The sequence below is a fragment of the Drosophila navojoa genome, chromosome 4, assembly GCF_054131105.1.
Source record: "Drosophila navojoa isolate 15081-1374.11 chromosome 4, UAZ_NAV_1.0, whole genome shotgun sequence".
Taxonomy (NCBI): domain Eukaryota; kingdom Metazoa; phylum Arthropoda; class Insecta; order Diptera; family Drosophilidae; genus Drosophila; species Drosophila navojoa.
In genome coordinates, this window is record NC_142892.1 from 7,417,321 (window position 1) to 7,437,134 (window position 19,814).

Consider the following 19,814-nt stretch of genomic DNA (forward strand, 5'->3'; position numbering starts at 1 on the left):
AATGAAACGCCATGAAATACAGAATAGAATATTAAATATGTTATTTGTTAGTTAAATTGCTTTTGGCTCTCAATTGAACAACATTGCACATCTCTATCAGATAGTTGTTGTGTATACCTAGTGATGGTAACGAGACCCAATCGTTATTTGAAAATAAATACATAACAAGTGGTTTCATTTGATGCTAATAACAGGTGGTTTTATTAATCATAGTTACTTATACAGGAAGTACGCAGTAAACTATAAGTATAATTTTAATAATCTAACGAATCAAGATTATTAAATAAGAAATTATATACTAATTCCTGTAATTGCTAATTTCCAGGGCTGACGCAAACTACCGATAATTTGTTGCATTCGATACACAAGTATCGATAGTATATACCCAGCTGTTTATATTACGTGGGGAAGAAGAAGAAAAATTAGTCATCAAACAAAATTCAACGCAAAATTGTTTAAACTTTTTACAGAAGCAAGCTTACGCAGAGCACAAAATGAATCGACTTTTTGGACGTGGAAAGCCCAAGGAGCCCGGCCCAAGTCTAACCGACTGTATTAGTGGGGTAAGTAACTGTGTATCTATAAATGTGAATAGAAAAAAGCCTAATCAGAATTTTCATAGGTGGACGCTCGAGCAGCTAACATTGAAGAAAAGATTGCGAAATTGGAGACAGAGCTGCGTAAATATCGTGAACAACTGAGCAAAATGCGAGAATCCCCAGCCAAGAACTCCGTTAAACAAAGAGCGCTGCGTGTGCTCAAACAAAAGAAGGCGTAAGGCGTAATAAACTCTATGGCTGGGTCATTAATTTACTCATTTATATTTTTGATTATATTAGCTATGAGCAACAAGCTGAATCTCTGCGCAATCAATCCTTCAATATGGAACAAGCCAACTATGCCGCCCAATCCCTCAAGGATACTCAAGCCACAGTGGCCGCCATGAAGGATGGTGTGAAGCAAATGAAGACGGAGTATAAGAAAATTAATATTGATCAAATCGAGGACATGCACGACGATATGGCGGATATGCTGGAGCAGGCTGACGAGGTACAAGAGGCCATGGGACGCACCTATGGAATGCCCGACGTGGATGACGATGATCTGCAGGCAGAGCTCGATGCATTGGGCGATGAAATGGCATTGGATGATGACTCCAGTTACTTGGATGATGTTGTCAAGGCTCCCGAAGCGCCAGACAGAGAGCCAGGCGCCGATAGCATTAAACCGGGCAAGGTAGCAAAATGTCACAAAGCTAATTTAATAACATTAATACTAATGCAATTTTGTTCTCCGTTGCAGAGCACCATTGAAACGGATGAATTTGGTCTGCCTAAGATTCCAACGTCCCTGAAGACAACATAAAAACTGTTTTCTTATACAAATATGTTCATATTAAAATTTAGAGGAAAGAAGATAAAACACCTCGTTTCCATTTTCAGTTATTAATAACGAAAAATCGTTAAAGTTAATTTACACAATGCTTTATATATATTTTGTATGCATTTTCGTTATGTTTTAAAAGTAAGCCTAATAAAAGGATTTGTACACCAACTCGCCCTTTCTCAGCGCTCTCTTAAGAGTGCATTTCATTTACTATAGGCGCGCGCTCTCTTAAGTGCAAAAAGCCAAACAGCTCACACTTTTGCCGATTGTCTCTCTCGCTCGCACTCACACGCATACGCTCAGTGAGCGTGCTCACAAATACCAGCACAACGACGTGCATGAAGGTAACTGAGCTTTGAAGTTCAGAGCATGAACTTGAGCGGCCGCGCGCGTGTCTCTGCCGCTGTGAATGTTTTCATATACATGTGCACATGCTTGTGTCAGTGCTTGTTTGTGTGCCTCATTGCACTGCTGTGTGCAAAAATAACGCGTTCGCTTGCGTTTAGTCTTCATCTGACTGCTGTAACGGACGGTCGCAAAATTTCGAACTGAACAGCACAGTCGATCACAGCAGCAGCAGCAACAGCTACAAATCTTGAAAAACCTTCGCTTACCCAAAACAAATCAAATCAAACGCAAAATCAAAGTATAATTAAAAAAGTCGCAATTGTAATTACAATTGCCACTCCCCCGCGGACAATCGAATCCTCGTAATTAAGTGCATCAAAATGCCTTATAAGTGAAACAACAAATCTGTATCTATCGCATATAGTGCGTAATCGCGCGCGTGTGTGTATGTGCGTGTGTGTGTGTCGACGCTGATTCTGATACGGAATCAGCATTAGTATCTGCTGCATTCACTGCCAAAATGCCGAGCAAATTGAGAATTGGCAAAAGTCTTGTGTAATTGTATTTTGACCCACCCGCCACCCAACCACCCACCCAACAAGCAACAACAGCGGCCGCGATCCCTCATAGTGCCTAAAAGTGTTTTTGCCTTTGTTGTTGTTGTTGTTAATGTAGATTTTACATACACAAAATATACGCAATATTTACAATCGTTTCAATGCAAATATTTGCCCAGCAGTCGTTTTCTGCTGCGAAGTAAAGTGCAACTGTTTTTAATCAAACTACAAACTGCAGCAACGGTAAACATAATGGATATACGCCAAATTGGATTACTACTATTGCAAATGGTAAGTGAATTGAAGACATTGCGCATACGCAGCGTGCAACGCTCTAGAATTTGCCCAACTAATCGAAAACAGAGTTGCATTATCGATAAATTGTTAGTGTTAAAGTCGAGTAGCAGACAGAGAGTGGTATAGAGAAGGAGAGAAAGAGAGATGGAGTGATGGAGAGGGGTAGGAGATTTGGGGGAGGCTTTTGTGAGCAAGTGCAAAAATGCAGGAAGCAAATCGCAATAGACAAACGCAAAAAAAAGCTTTCTATGCTCACATTTCGTCATCGCATCTGTGGGTATACATATGTGTGTGCATGAAAGTTCAGGAAAATATCAGCGAATGCTAATTGATATATGTATGTGTGCATGTGTGTAGTTACATACATATGCACATTAAAGTGCAACGGTGAATGGAATGAGTCAACTAATATAAAGAAAAAGAAGGAGAATTACCCTGGGATATTATTAACAAATATCCCTCTCCCTCACTCATATGTAGGCAATTAATTGAAAGGAAATTTAGCAAACAAGTTGGGAGGAAATTTTAAATTTAAAAATAAGAAATTCAAATGGAGGTTATTTCATAAAAACGAAAGTAATTTCGTTAATACTCAGTTCTAGCCATTATTTTAACGATGATTCATTGCTTTTTTGTCGAATATCGAAAAATTTTGCAATCTGTTAACGTACATATGGACTATATTCTGCTTCTTCTTCCAATTCTTTATTTTCGACTACTGTTCAATTTGAATGCTTCTTTACGACTGCTCGAATTACAGCTTTAGTCTTGGAGTCACAGCAAGAGCAATGTCCCACTTTTTCGGCTTCGAATATTACAATTTACCAATAATTAAAATTCGAGACAAAAGAAGCGCTATAAAAAAAAAACTGCTAACAACAGCGCAAATTATTTAGTAGTTTTAGTTTTTTTTTTTTTTTTTTTTCTTATATTATTTATGCTTATGTCGATTAAGTTTTGTTTTTAGCCAACAAATATTGGCTATGCAAATGATGGGTGCGACCTTCGACACAGAAAGAAAGAGCTAATTAATTAAGTTATTGGTTTGATTATCGATCAAGCAGCTGAGACTCAGATCAAACAATCTTGCATATTTATAGCAGCTGTATTTTTTATCTAGGCAACAGTCAGGAATTTGTTGTAATCTTGACTATTATCTCACGCTGGCCATGAATTGTTAAGGCTATTTGTTCTACTAAAATAATTAAATTTACAGCTTTCACTTTTTTTAATATTCTTTATTTACTTTTGCATTACATTTATTATATTAATATTTAATTTACGCTTTACATCAAGCTTCATAAATTGCATCTGCTATCTATATTGAATATCTCATCTAATCTACCATATCTAATTCTCAAACCTTCCTCACCCAGTTCCCCTTAAAATTCCTACCCTACTCGTGTGCAGCCCAATCACATTCGACACTCATGTCAAAGAATTCACCACGAAAAAGGAATTGGCGAAAAAAAACACTGACCAACCTCACAATCGATGCGAACATTTATTTTCCCGCCTTCCGCAAGCAGAAAAAAAGTAGAAAAAAAAAAACAAATAAAATCCATCAAAAATTGAAATGAGACTTGGCAAAGGGCACTGTGAGAGCTTTATTCGCCGTTTTGTTTTGATTGTTACGATTGCCACTAGCCGATAAGCGTCGACTGCTTGTCCTGTTTCAACTTAAACTCTGCTGCTCTCCCACTCTCCCGCTCTGACCTCTCTTTAATCAATTAGCGCTTTAGCCTATGGCGGCTGTTGATTTCGGTTTTGGTTTCGCTGCTCTTCTAATGCTCTAGCATAAGAGAGAGCGAGCGCGATCTAAGCGTTTGCAAAGGCAATGAACGCGAGCGCGCATTTTGCGTTGCCTTTGTGTGCGCCTGTGTGTGTGTGTGTGTGTGTGTATGTGTGTGTGTTCGCAAACACGCTGCTGTAAAGCTTTTGGCGTTTTCTTCCGATAACGGGCACACACACAGACCGTTGCGTCTGTATGTGTGCCTCGCGTCAGTTCGCGTCAGTTTTTCCTCCCCGGTGTCGCATGACCCTGGCCTGCTATTGAAGCTAGACACATTCGGAGGCCAATATAAAGCGCAACCATTCAAAATATATACTAAGCGCATGTTGCCGCCGATGTCGGCAGCAAATGCACATGTGCATACACGCACACAAATACACATGTGCCTGAGTGTGTGTGTATGTGTGTGTGAGTGCCTGTTAGTGCATAGTGCAAAACCTTTTTGCAGTTGTAATTGTGCGAGCATTCGATACTTTTCTTATTATTATTGCTTGTTGTTAGTGTTGTTTTTGTTTTTGCTATGTCTGTGTATGAACGGAGGGCGGCGATGCATTTAGTGCAGCAATTGGAAAGCTGGAAGCAAATGCAAGTGCAAGTACAAGTGCGTTTCTAAATACATCTAAATACAGGGAAATCTTACTAAAGCGAATTGCGAGAGATTTGTTTGCTATATTGACTGAGGGACGAAAAGGAAAATACCAGAAGAAATAGAAAAATTCAGTTTGTTTTCTATAGATCTTGATTGAAGGACAAAAAGGAAGATACTAGAAACATTCCTATTTTTAGTTTAAGATGACTGTATGCCATAGATCTTGACTGAATGATAAAAAAGAAAATACCAGACAAATAGAAATCAGTTAGCAAAATGAGAGGAAAAAAAGTTTAGGGAAAATCGAAATAATGGGAACTATTAAGAAAGCATCAGAAGATTATTGAAACGAACTCAAAGCTGAATAACAGAAGGGGGAACTTTTCGTTAGGCGACCTTTCACTATATACATATGAAGTCAAATATCAAAATGGAATTGATATATGCATAGTTATTTACGCATGTGCAGATTTTGTGAATTTTTTATTGATATTGGCTATTAGTGATAATTCCCCTTTTGTTTCAAAATGAAAACCCGTTTCGGATCTTCTGAAATACGTAAACATCGAAAGAGAAACAGAATTTGCAGGGTTTCGCATTGTTTGAGATGATATTTGATTTGATATACATATGTATGTATTTTAGCTGAAGTGAAGTCGAATTGTAGAGGTAATGCCACTTGAGAGGTAATTCCCCAGTCAAATAGCCACAGCTGTTTGTTACCCTGTCTAAATTGATAAGCACACAACGGTGCGTATACTTGATAAAGGGCAACCTTACAAATTATTACACATACGCAACGCGTGTAGAAGCGTATTAGAAACCAGCGGCCTTCAGAGCTTCAGGCAGATGTATACGAAAACTAGTTCTAAAATTAATGTATATGTATAATATACTATACATATTTATGTATGTTCATATGTATGTGTATATGTAGGTAAGTTATTAAAAGTCATAGCAGACGCATCAAGTTAAAGTCGCTGAGAGTCACGTTTTTGGTTTTGTTGTAGGTCTGCGACCGTTAATTTTTCCATTTACAACGTTCTCTCATATGCTGTGTTTATTTTGTTTGCTGCTAAAAAGTTCACGTCCAACAACAATATTATGAGAGGAAAAAAAGAAGCGTACGAAAAGCACATACTGCCAACTCAACGTAAAACTGCGAATCGTTTTTCAATTTTGATATCGTTTCGGTTTTAGTTTTTTCTTCTTATTTTTCGAAGCTGCTGCCCCCACTCTACAATAACAACAGCAACAACACAGGCAACTCAACTCAACATTCGGCACATTGAGGTTCAAGGTAGCAACGAAACGGCGCTCGGCAAGGCCAAGTGCAAACCGTGGCGTGTCTCAAGCTCTCGGCTCTTGATTATGCATGCTTTAGACACACACATGAAAATGCACACAGATATATAACTGAATAATTATATTTATATATACACACATAAATAAATATGTATTTAGGCCTATAAAAGACAACAAGTGGCCCAGCACGTGCTTTAATAGTTTACATAGCAGCTCAAAACAGGCAGCTTTGAAAATACCCAATTCCCTATAAATTTTCCAATATTAGTAGTTGCCAAAGTGCAAAATTGCTGTTAAATTAATTTAGTAGCTTATTACTGTATATATCACCCAATTATTCAAACATTTACCTTCGATAGTTAAAACTCACAAAATGCATAAAAAACTAATAAAATTGTCCGAAATAAAAAAAATTCCCTGTAAACAGTAGCAGCTATGTCAAGGCTTAAGACAAAATCAAATGAACGGCATTAAATTAACAGCTGCTAAATTGCCCTGCATAAATTAATTCCCAATAAATTTCCTTGAAGAGTAAAAGTTCTCTAGCTGCAACTGCCAGTCACAGCACCTGAAGGCGTGAAAGCACATGCAAAGAAAAAATCCCATATCGAAAATAAAACATAACACAAGTTCTTTAAACACGACTTAAGGCGCAATATACTGTTTTGCTTTTTTTGCTTTTTCTCTTTTTGGCGACTATTTGTTATGACACTTAGCAACGAATTTGGCAAGGCAAATAATTTGTAGATCAGGTTAAACTGTAAGTGAAGGTTAAAAATCAAATGAACTGCATAAACTTAGCTAACTGCTGCAAATTTAGTCGAAAATAAATTAATTCGGCATATCGACAAAAAGCTTTAACAGTAGTTCTTGATTCGCAGTCGCCGCCGCAGTCGGCGGCTAAAGACGCCAGAAAATCAAATTCACATTCACATTCAAATTCACGTTCAGTTTCGGTTTCAGCAAATGCCAGCAAGTCACACACCAACACCAACACACACACACACATGCTCATACAGCGTGAGTAGCCGAAAAAATCATGACCTTCCGCAATGCCAGCAGCAACAGTTGCCGTTCGCCCTCTGTCGCTCTACCTCGCTCGCTTGCTCATGCTGTGGCTGTGCCTTCGTGAGCGACGCTTTTGGTGAGCGCCGTGGCTAGCTTTTTTGGCAATGCGTGAGCGCGTACACACACAGACACATATATACGCACACAGTCATACAGCAAAGAGTGCGCTGCTCGAAAATAAGGCCAAGGTTACTCACCTTGATTAAGACCGTATGAACGAACCGAACTAAAGCATAAAGAAACGTAGAGTAGAAGTCGCTGGGCAGGCCAAACAGAAGTCGGCAGCAACAGCCGCGGCAACAGCAGCCGCGGCATCAGCACAGCAGCAGCAGCAGGGTTTTTCGCTCTACTCTTCTTATTTTATTAATGCTTGTTGTTGCTGTCGCTGTTGGCGCTGCTTAATGACCTTGCCCAAAAAGCTTCGAGCATAATAATTAACAACAACTCAAACTGGAGGCTAACTAACCGTAGAATAAAGCAGCGAAAACGAAACCGAAATTGATGTCTGCTTTGTTTTTGTAGTGGCTATTCTTGCTGTGTGTCTGTCCCTGTCTCCGTCTCTGTCTCTCTCACTCTCTCTCTTTCTGTCTCGCCTGCTCCTCTGCTCTCACCACCGCCGGAAGCGTGGCACTGCATTGACAGAGTTCAACGCCAGGATCAGTGTCATTGCTTTAGCGCTGCGACGGTGACGGCGGCGTCTGCGGCTGCGTCAGCGTGCATTGACGCGGCCAACTGTGAGTGCGAGTACGTTCACTCGAACTTCATGCCCAAAATTCTGTCCTCTCGCTCTATCTGTCTCTGTCTCCCTCATGCTGAATGGAATGCGCCAGCAGTTATTTTTATTCTGTAATAATCTAGAAATAAAATATAAAATTAATGTGATGCGTTCATATATACATGCATACAATAATAATTAATTAAATTGATTTAAATTTAATGTGAAATAAAATTTAAAAATTCGTTTACTTTTACTCGAAGCATCTGTCGCATTAGAACTGTAAATTGCCGCCTACCGTTTGAGTATCACTGTAACGCCTGTCAAACTGCTACACGCGCCGCACTTAATGCCGCCCCAAGGCTTTTATAGTTTGAGCTGCATTGATCAAATCGCGCGCCTATCTCAATAGCCCCCAAATGCGGCAGCGCCTATAGCGCACTATTATCGCACACACGCACACTAATACACAAACAAACACAACTACAACTAAACAACAACAGTCACAACAACACAACAAATTTAGCCTTAGTTGAGGTCTTGCCATGCACCTCGAAATCGCAAATGCAATAACAATAAAAACTAACATCAAATGCACATGCAAAAATGCAACAGCAATAGCAAGTCAGAGCAGTACAACAAGAGCAAAACAACTCCCGCGCTTTTGTTTTAGTGTTTGTATTTGTGTTTGTGTGATATCAGAGCGAGAAAGAGAGAGAGCATGGAAAGCTGCAGCTCGCGCTGTTTCTCTTTTGGCTAAGCACACGCACACAATGCTAAATTTAGTTCAATGAAATTGCGCTGCTGCAACTCTTTGCAACTTTTGCTCTTATATCAAAAGCGAAGCTCTCTTGACTGGCGCGTGCTCTCACTTGCTCTCACTCTCTGTGTTGCTTTGTTTTTGTTTTGCTGGCTGGCAGCTAGTGCAATGACTACGCTGCGAACGACTCGGACTCGCTAATGATGTTGCCGTTGCTGCTCTGCGAATGATGATGATGATGGTTATCGAAGGTCTTTCACCCGAACTCGGTCATTGGCGTACATTTGTGTGCTGCTGCTGCTGCTGCTGCGGCTGCGGCTGGTGGTGCTGCCTTTGCTTGCTGCTGCTGCTGCGCTGTCTCAGCTGACGCTGCTGCTCGCAAATCCAGAGCTTTTCAAAGTGTACATGTCGCAATTTCTTAAGAAAGTTCAATTACCCCAAACAATCAGATTTACTGTCTGTTTTTTGATGCATACACTCGACGTCAGCGTCGACGGCGACGCAGAAGCTGGCTGCGACGCTGTTCGTTCATTTGCTTCATTCGCTGCTCTGTTACTACATTTTGTTATTGTTGCTGCCTCCGCTGCCGCTGCCTTTGCCTCTGCGGCTGCTGCTGTTGCTGTTGCAGTTTTCTAATGTTGCCTGGCATGTTGGGCATGGGCATGGTTGGAGGCTTGAGGCTCAGCCAGTTTTATGGCCCTGTCCAGAGTGCGGGGCATCTTCAAATGTTTGCTGCACGCGACTCCCTGCTGTTGCTGCTGCTGCTCTGCTGCGCCTGTTGTTGTTGTTTGTGTTGCTGCTGATGCTGATGATGTTTATTTGCGGCGCGCTGCATTCAATGTGAAATTTCGTTTGTTTTATGTCCTGCAGCATAGACATTTGCATTCGCTTTTAGTTTACGTTTATTTTGTAGGCCTTTTTGGGCTAATCGAAAAGACAATCGAAATGGCGGCGAATTCATAATCTCAGCGAGAGCTGAGCGCGCACACTTTCGCTTTGTGTGAAAGAGAAGAGTAGAGAAGAGGCGAAGCAGGGGGTGGCTGCGCTGTGAACTTTGAACCGAGAGAATTCCGATTAAATTTCATTTACTTTGATAGTTATAGAAAAAGTAAACAAAAGTGTATAAATAAGTTAAGATATGTACACTTATAATAAAAATTAGAAATATATAAAAATAATAATACTTATATGTAAAAAATATATACAATATGTACGTTTCTAGTTTTTATGAATACATATTTATTTTTTTTTTTTTACATATTTTTTGTATATTTTAAAATACTTATTTAATTTATTTATTATTTAGTAATATTATTTTATTTTATTGTTTATAGTCTTATTTGTATTTATATTTTGCTTATTTCTCACAACTTCTTTTGAGTTTTGAGTTTCAGCTTATTTCGCCGCTGTAATTTTGTACCTTTATTCTCTTTTACATCAATTTCAAGTTTAGCCGAAAATATTGCAAATGCTTGCCACCTTCTCCTTTACGTCCTCCTACTCCTGCATACTCTTCCGCCCCTTCCCGCTCTCTTTCTTTCACTTGCTCGCACTCCCTCTTCAAGCTCCTGCTCTTGTTGCAGTTGCTTCCATCGACAGTTGCAACTTTCAAACAAGTTTAGTACTTTCAGCCGCAGCCTCAGCTTCAGCCTCTGCTGCAGCTCCGTCTCCAGCTTCGAGCTTTGGCTGCATCGTTAGCCTGGCCACTGGCCAAGTGCATTGTATTTGTATCCGGGGCGGCCGTCGCGCTGCCGGCTGCCCTCAGCCCGCTGCTCAGTTTTGTCAGTCGCCTCGACCGCCAGGAATTTGAGTGCAATTGCAAGTCTGTTGTCTCTTGTCTCTCTTGCGTTTTTGATTTGTATATCTTCGTTTATTATTAATATTTTTTATTATTATTGGCCGCAGATAACTTTCGTTATACATATTATTTTCATATTTTGGATTATTCACATTTTGTCTTGCTGTCAATAGGAAAACTTGCTTGAGCTGCACTAAAAAAGTGAAAACTGTGCATGCAAATCGCTGAATATGAAATGCATAAATTGCACTCAAAAATTGAGTCATTCGCATTGAGTTGCCGCTGCAGATTTTTGTTTTGTTTGTATCGCTTTTTGTTTTATTTTTCGCTCTGCTTTTTGTTTTTGTTTTGGTTTTTTGGGGTGCATTAAACGGCAAATTGTTTCGTGGGATCAACACACACACACACACAGAGACGCAGAAAGTGCGTTGATCTCATGACGCAGCTGCAGCGTCAGCGCTAGCAGCAAGCAGCGAGCAGAGACGCTTTTATTTAAGTTTACAAAAGTGAATGAATTGCTGACTCTACGCAGCGCTCACTGCTCGCTGCTCGCTGCTCTCTGCTTGCGTAGGCGTAAGAGTAAGCATAGCAACGGTTGGCCCTGTACTCCACGTTGCGTGCGGCATGGAAATAGCTCAATATGAGTAATAATTAATAAATAATTAATTAGTCAGGCCGCCAGCAGTTTGAGTCATTGCCGAAACGCGGGCTGGCACTTCAATCTGCTTTACAAGGCTGTAACACTCACTCATTCGCTCCACATCGCATCACTTCACCTCACTTCATTTCGCTTTACACTCATTTCACTTCACTCAACGCGAAAGCAAAAGCAAAACAAAAATTTGCCAGCCGTTGCCGTTGGATTTTTGTTGCTCTTCGCTGCGCCGCCGCCTCACAATGCATTTGTATGCGTCTCCATGGTGTTTGTATGTGTGTGTATGTGCATGTTTGTGTGCGCTTGCATGTGTGCGTTGTCTGTGTACGTGTGAACTCTGCTTTTGACCGACGGAGGCAATGTTGTTCGTTGACCTTTCCCAAGTGCTGCTGCTGCTGCCGTTGCTGTTACTGTTGCTGCCGCTGCTGCTGCTGCTGCGTTGTTGTTGCTGCCATGAAAGGAGCGCGGAGTGCGAATGCGCATCGTAAGTTGTGGGCGCACGGCGAATTGCCGCTGGTGCAGCTTACGCAGCAGCGTCAATTGTTGTTGGCTTTTGTTTCATATTTCGGCAAAAGTTTCCTTGGTCATTAAACTCTTTTTTAATGCAACGACCTTCCATGCGATCGACGGCACGAATATCAATTGGTGTACTTGTTGCTGTTGTTTTATTTGGATGAAGTTTATCGCGTTATTGAAATTAAATTCGCCGTGGGCTAGGTTATTATGTTAGTGCCTTGAATGTGAGCAGTGAACCTGAGTGACAACGCACACTCATACAGTCGTGTGTGTTTGCAGAGCGACAGGTTGAAGGTTCACATATTGAACTTTTTAAAGCATGGTCAAACTAAAACTAGTATTGAAAGCATTCATACTCCAAATACAGTTAAATACATTCTATTTTCAAGAGATAGGCAAATTGACATTGCCAATTACCTCATTCACAATAACTTTTAGTTTTTAAATCATTTCACATTGAAAAGTAAAATTTGCAACAAAAGCAGCAAAAGCAAAATCTTACGGTATTTGCACTTTTTATTTAACAATGCAGCAACACAGCAGCGGCGGCGGCAGCGGTTGCCCCGTTGAATGAAGTCAGCGCCCAACATAAGAGAGTGAGCGTAAGAGAATGCGCCTTAAGCGAATGCGCTTACCCATACACACGCAAACAGCGACGCTCAATAAAGCTCAACACACTGACAGCTAGAGAGTGAGAGGGAGTGAGAGCGAGAGAGAGTGAGAGCGACTGCAGTTGCGAGTGCAGCCATTTCAAGTGATCTCAGAGCATGTGTGTCTGGTTGTATGTGTGCTTTACTGTAAATATTTTTTGCACTGCATTTTGCCGGCGCGCTTTTCAAAGTTTTCGTCTAACGCAATGGTGTCTGTGTGTCTATGTGTGTTTGTATGTGTAAGTCTATATGCGCATGTGTGTTAGCGCGACTAACTTGTTTCTCTTGTTGTTGTTGTTGTCGCATTCGACTTTTCAATGAGTCAATCCTTGAAATGTTGACTTCCTGATACGCATATGACTATTGAACAAGTTTGCTTTGTTAGATTTTTTGAAGGTTGCGTATTTTATACACATACACGTATACATATACAGTGTGTATGTATTTGTGTAGTGGCTGACAGACATAGAAACATATATTTTGTAGTTAGATACATATATACATATGCCTTTTGCTTTTGCTTTTGCCTTTTGCTTTTTTCTTCTTTCTGCTTGTGTCTAAGGTTAGTAGCGCTTGACTATTCTGTTTTTATAGCATTATGTATTTTATTTTGAATTTACAGTTTAGCTACAACAATAACAGCAGCAGCAACAACAGCTTGTGCGACACTTAAGATTTTGTCTATGTTCTTTTGTTTCTCTATTATAGTTATGCATATGTATGTATGTATGTATGTATGCATGTATCTTTATTTCTCTGTCTGTATATGCGTATATTTGATGGATGCTTGCACGCATGCACATCTATCTGTATGTATGTATGTAAGTTGCTTAGCTTTAGTATGATAGGATCTCTGTACATAGATATGACTGGATACATGTATGTATGTATTTCTGAATATATACATACATATTTGTCTGAATACATAAATACATACGTACGTACATACATATGCACTGTGCACTATGTCGTAAGTATGCAATCATATATATATGTATGTACATACATACAAGCACATCTGTCATTCTGCCTGTTTTTGTATTGTATCACAATTCTTAAAAGAAGAAGAATAAGAGATAAATTTTCCATTTAACATCTGAATTTATGGTTATTTCATTAATTAAATTTATTAAAATGCAAGTTGCGCTGAGCTCTTTGTTACTATTTTGTTTTCATATTCGTCTTCGTCTTCGCTCGCATCTTCCATCTTCTTCTTCTTCTTGTTAGTTTTATAACTTTTCAGCTGTCATCTTTCAAATTAAACCAAAATAAACATATTCTTAGTCTAAGTCTTAATCTCAGTCAACACAAATTCCTCGCCGAAGGTTAATTATAACATATTTAGTTTAGCTAAGAGGAATCTGATTTATAAGAAAACACAATAACAACCGAATGAAGCTTTTATTAAAGCTTATTTTTAATGACGATATAAGGAATACTATACTGCATAGGAATATATTATGCTTGTTGAATTCAACACAAAGGAATTAAGAATTTTGAATAAATTTGATTCAAAACCATTTTAAAGATTTTCTTATTTATTATTATTTTTTTTATGTTTCTGTTCATTTATTATTTCAATAATTATCTAAAATGGTTCAGGGCTTATTTTAAAACATGTGTTTATTTTCATGCTCTAGTTTATTAGATTTTTAACCTTCATCATTTTTTTTTTTTTTTTCTGAAAAATCTGTAAAATTTTCGTAGTTATATTTGATACCCTAGACCAAGACAAGTCAAGATTATCCAATGCCCTGGGCCACAAGTCTAATAATTATTGATATTTTATTTTGTTTTTGGTATTTCTTATTAATAATTCGATTACAAATTAGCCGTTAAGTGGCATAACGTAGCAAAGAAATTGTCTGTTAAATGATTTAAGAGAGACTGCTCTTTTATAGGCTTAGCTTGAATGTGTAAGTATGTATGTGTGTGCTTAGGTGCGTGTAACAACAAGCATTGGCTGTGCCCTTGTAACAGCAACAACAAAAACACCCTGTTAAAGCATTATTAGTGGGCATTAGCGACTCAAGGGTCTGTTGTCTAGACTAAGGCAGGGAGGGGGGCTGGCGCGGGTCTGGGCTCGACCTTAAACTTGAATCGAACAGAACAGAAGGTTACAACAGCAACAAAGGCAACAAAAAGTAAAACCAAAAACAAAAACAAATTCAACCTGCCATGCAAGTCGTATTTTGTTGTTGTTGTTGTTGTTGCGGTTAGACGAAAAGCGAATAACGAAAAGCTAGAGAAAAATCATTTCGAGGAAGGTTACGAATTTTAGACCATTTGCTAAAATAAATTACGTAAAAATATATATAAATATGTAGATATACATATACATATAGATAATAAATAATATATATAAATTTGATTAGCTGTAAGATTTAAGTGTTAAATAGTTGACAACGATCAAAAGCTTTGTATTAATGAAGTTGAAATAAAAGGATGGCGTTTATATAAATAAATAAAGTAATATATGTATATATATAAATAAATAAAGTATAATATGAACTACAGAATGCCCTGTAAAATTATTAATTTTAATAATGACCGATTTTATAACTGACAATAACTAATTTCTAACAGGGTATCATTGACTAGTAATATAAATTTTGTGATCTATTTGGTATGCAACTCTATAAATCGAGCATGACTAAAAGAATCTTAAACAGTTTGTCTACAGTACTAACAAAAACATTGACGAACCATGCAAATACCCTGTAGATATAAACACAACTTGGGTAGGCGAGAATATTTATATATTCAAAATGATAATAGATAAAACTGATAGAGTATCTGCACTCGATACTGTTTACCCTGTATGCAACTAGCTAGAAGGTCGTTGGGTATCTGTATAGAGTCAATTCTAATTGGTAAACAAGGGGCATCTAACTCTATGTCTTTTTGCCAGCCAACTATTTTGCATAGTAAGATAAGAGAATTGTAGACGAAAACTACTTGAATGTCCTTGAAACATCTGCAACACAAATATCGTTCCACACCTGAGTTAAAACTTGAATTCGAAATTCTAAAAGCTCAACAAATATGTACATATGTATGTACATGCATATATCCAAATCAAACTTTTATCAAAACAGAGTCGGAAGTAGAATGCTGCAAAAGCTTAGCTAAGCCAGTAGCAGCAGCTGGAGCCACAACAAACATTAATGTAGCAAAAAATGCGATCTTGAGCGGAACATAAATAATATTTTATTCAATGCAAAACAATTCTTAACGTGTTGTTGTTATTGTTGTCGCAAAGGCACGAGTCGTCTATGTTCTTCACGCACATACACATACACATACATATACATATATACAATTAGACATACATACGTACATTCACGCACGCACACACTCACGCGCATGGAGCTGCATACAAATTATAAAACGAAAGCTTTTATTTTTATACAATTTTATACGTAGCCATGACAGTGTGAGAAGGTCACGATGCACACACAAACTATAATACAAGCAGGCAAGCAAGCACAATATCACGAACACACACACACATACCGATATACACATAGTATATGCGTACAACTACAATGGCAAAAAGCTAACAGTCATAGCAAAAAGTAAGAGCAGGCAAAACATATTTACGCAGTAAATGAGCAACAACAATGTAGACAAAGCCAAAGACGCCGGCGCTCTAGCACCAGACATACACTCTCTCCCTCTCGCTCTCTCTGTCTGTGTTCCTCCCCCTTCGCAAGCGCCCACGCAGCGCGACTGATCCGCTCAACTCTTTGCACCTTGTTGTCGCAAAGCCACCAAAGAGCGCAAGTTAAACGCATCTTTTGTGTTTCAACTATTTGCGTAGCTTTTCGTCTTTGTTGTTGTTGCTGTTGCTGGTGCTGACTAGACAATAAAAATAAAAGCTCATTCTCGAGTTGCGGAGCGAGTGCAGCCGAAAGCTTTAGCCGAGTATGTACATAAATATAACAACTAAATAGTTATCAGTGTGTTAGTGTGTGTATGTCTGTGTGTGTGTGTGTGTAGCATATGCTGGCATATCGATAGCTGAGCATGGGGAATGGGAAATTGTAGAAATGCATAAATACATACATATATGTACTTATGCATAAAACGTAATCAATCCCTGAGCATTTGTCAGTTGAGTGAATGCTCATAAATATCCCTGAAGTGAATATTCCTTATTGGGCATAATGAAACGCTCATTATAAATATCCCTTACGTACTTAGAGTAAACGTCCCTAAGTGAGTCAGAGTTAAGTTGATAAATATCCCTTTACTGCATACTTCGTTTGTTACTTTGTAAATGTGGTAGTGTTTAGCTCAGCCATGTTTCGATATACATACACACATATCTAAGCAAGAGGGAAATTTTGTATTAAAATACCTGCATATCCCTCTCTTCAAATGCTACATCTCCATTGCAAGTCACGACTTTTAAGATTTGTCTCGCATAACTAAAAGCGCTAAATTTAGAATTACAATATTAAACATAATTATTATAAAAAATAAATAAAAATAAATCATAAATCTTCTTTCTATTACAGAGGCCGCCACACAGCGATCACAGCTAGAGCAAGAGCTTAACAGAGAGAGAGGGGTGAGGCGCCCTTTGGCCCCCATTTGGCATCGCTTAAATGCCACAGTGCACGTGCAAACACCATAAATGCGTGCCCAAAGCAAGAAACTGGGAACAAATGCAAATTTGGTCAATGTCAGCCATGTTGCTAATGACAATAAAACTTTATACTTGTACATCTATAGCATACGTTGTAAAATAAAACAACAACTACAACAACAACAACAGCAGTTAAACACAGATATCTTACTGCTGTCACAAAAGTGTTGGCAACCTTCTCTTCTTCTTGAGCAACATCAACAGCAGCAGCAACAACAACAACTGCTGCAACAAGTGCAACAAACAACAACAAACAACGCTTCAATGCAAATTAACAATCAAATTTTTGGACAACTTTACACTGCCTTCTAGTTTAGATAAAAAGAAAACAACTTAGATATACGTATATATTCATATATCTATACATATTATATAATATATATACACATACACATATATATATATATATATTAATGACAATTTATTGTTAACAAAAACATAAAAAAAATCAAAAACAAAACGTGAAACAATATTTACAACACGATCTGGATAAGCTGCATCTTTACATATAAATATATATCTTTACACATATATATCTAACAGAGGTGAGTTATGGAATTTAGTTTTAGTTATATAGTATATATTTATTATCTAAGCAGATATAATATACATATTTTCTAATAATAAATAATAGATAATTATCTTATGTAAATGTAGACAAAGCGAAAAGCGCTTTATATAAAGACTCACCTTTCTATAAGATAGGTAGATGGAACACAATTAAATAATTTAAAAACGCTCATAGACGACTTGGCAATACTCTTTCTATTCGATATCAGCAACAGCAACAGCCAACATATTTATGAATAAACAGGACTATAGGGTATACGCCAATCGGTCTACTCTTATAAATTGAATTTTGTTTACAATGTCTTTCGACTCAGTATAATTAAATATGATATTAAATATATAAATTATCGTTAAATTCTTCATTTTAAATTCGTCAATGGAACTGAACTAGTTCTAATGAACAATCAGCAACACACACACACATTGCAATTATCTAACTCTCATAGGCGCAATTCTATATGTAGAGCTCCATCTGGTATTTCACACGTGAGCTTTTTTGCATTCGCTTGGCTTTGAAAAAATAGCGTAAAAGTAAAGAAGCAGAGAAAGAGAAAATGGAACCGCGCCCAATTCCAAGAATAATCTCAAACTGTGTGCACCAGGAAGTGCTGCGAGCATAATGCAAATGCAAATACAAATACAAATGCAAGAATTTAATAAGCTTTAGCTAATCAAAATGCGAGCAATTGTTGCCATTGCCATTGCCATTGCTGTTGCTGTTGCTGCTGTGGCTGTCTAATCAAATATTGTGTATACGCACCGTTGCTCTGTTATTAAGACAACAACAACAACAACAAGAAAAGGTAATATTTTGCATAAACGTCGACATCTTCTAATCAATGTGCATTACGCAGCAGAAGATTGGCGCCACTCGACAGCAGCCGCAGCAGCAGCAGCAGCAACCAGCAACAGTTGCCTCCCAGCAACATTTTCTAATGCCCATTGCTGCTGTCGTTGTTGTTGGTGTTGTTGTTGTTCTTGCTTTTGCCTTGGCTTTTCTTTCAAGTTTTCTTCTGCTGAACTTGTGAGCAGAAAAGTGAATAGCCGCCAGCAGCTGCTGCTGCTGCCAGTTGTTGTTGTTGCTGCTGCTGCTGTTTGTATTGAATAATGGCAAACGAGTTTTCCGCGCCGCATGCGCATCACCAAGCAACAACAACAAAGACAGCAACTGCAATTGCAAACTGGCATGCAATGGAAAAACCAACGCAGGCGCAGCCAACAACAACAACAACAACAACAATAACAACAACAGCAGCAGCATCAGTGCCAGGCAGCGCAATGTTGTAATGTCAATTATTGTTGTTGTTGTTGCTATTGCTGTTGTTGCTGTTCAATGTACTCTCTCTCTCTATGGTTGTTGCTGTTGCTACTGTTGTTGTTGTTGTTGTTGCTGTTGTTGCTATTGCGCTTTGCTGTTCGTAGTTCAATGTTAACGAACTTTTTGCGCTACGAGCGCAACATGCAATTGTTGTTGTTGCTGTTGCTGTTGCTTTAGTTGTTGTTAGACTTTCACTTGCATTGGTTTTGGCAGCTTAGAGAGAGCGAAATGCAACAGCAACAGCAGCAGCAACGGCGACGGCGGCAGCGGCAACAGTTGCAGCTAAACATGTTGTTGCTATTGCTAATGTTGTTGTTGTTGCTGTTGCTGTTTGCTTTGCATGCGGTTCAACAACATGTTATGTAAAAAGCATTTTTTGCAAAGTTGCTTTTGCTGTTTTGGTTTGCTGTATTTTTTTTTCTTATTATTATTATTTTTTTTGTTGCAACTTTTTGTTTTTCCTTTGCTGTTGCAGCTGCTGCACATGGCAAAACCTTTAACTATAATTTTGCAGTCCCTTTTGTTGCTGCTGTTGCAGTTGCAATTGTTGCTGTTGTTGCTTAATCGTAATTCGCAATTTGAAATGTTATTGAACTTTAAACGAAATTAACTTTGATAGTTGCTTATGTGCTTTTTTTTCTTTTTATTATGTTTTGTTTTTCCTTTAACCGGAAGTTAAGCCAAATATTATCAAAACAATGCAATGCATCGAGACGACTTTCCATCAACATTTCACCAGCTCATCCCCAGGTTTGATTTTTCCACCTAAGCCAGAGGCATTCGCCACAAATCTGGTCAAACGACGACAGATCAATTACAATTCGAGCTGCATAGCT

At 38.4% G+C, this 19,814-nt stretch overlaps 2 protein-coding genes across 2 annotated transcripts in view; both read left to right on the forward strand.

Annotated features, from left to right (window-relative positions):
* The first annotated feature begins 385 nt into the window (after nt 1-385).
* On the forward strand, nt 386-1,554 carry Vps60 (vacuolar protein sorting 60). The gene is made up of 4 exons (XM_030383959.2): nt 386-563; nt 623-774; nt 840-1,236; nt 1,303-1,554. The coding sequence occupies exons 1-4, from the start codon at nt 495-497 to the stop codon at nt 1,363-1,365; spliced, it is 681 nt and encodes a 226-aa protein (XP_030239819.1). The 5' UTR covers nt 386-494; the 3' UTR covers nt 1,366-1,554.
* Nucleotides 1,555-1,874: 320 nt separating this feature from the next.
* The window catches only part of Eip74EF (Ecdysone-induced protein E74), a 54,973-nt gene continuing 37,033 nt past the window's right edge, over nt 1,875-19,814 (forward strand). The window contains exons 1-2 of the mRNA XM_089259036.1: nt 1,875-2,582; nt 16,960-17,635. The gene's annotated coding sequence lies outside the window, so the exon portion shown is untranslated. The remainder of the gene's footprint in view (nt 2,583-16,959; nt 17,636-19,814) is intronic.

Excerpts from the sequence above, each read along its gene's own strand:
- Vps60 (XM_030383959.2), top strand. The coding sequence starts at position 495 with ATGAATCGACTTTTTGGACGTGGAAAGCCCAAGGAGCCCGGCCCAAGT. Across the intron at positions 775-839 it reads GTGCTCAAACAAAAGAAGGC|CTATGAGCAACAAGCTGAAT; the intron begins GTAAGGCGTAAT and ends TGATTATATTAG. Across the intron at positions 1,237-1,302 it reads ATAGCATTAAACCGGGCAAG|AGCACCATTGAAACGGATGA; the intron begins GTAGCAAAATGT and ends TCTCCGTTGCAG.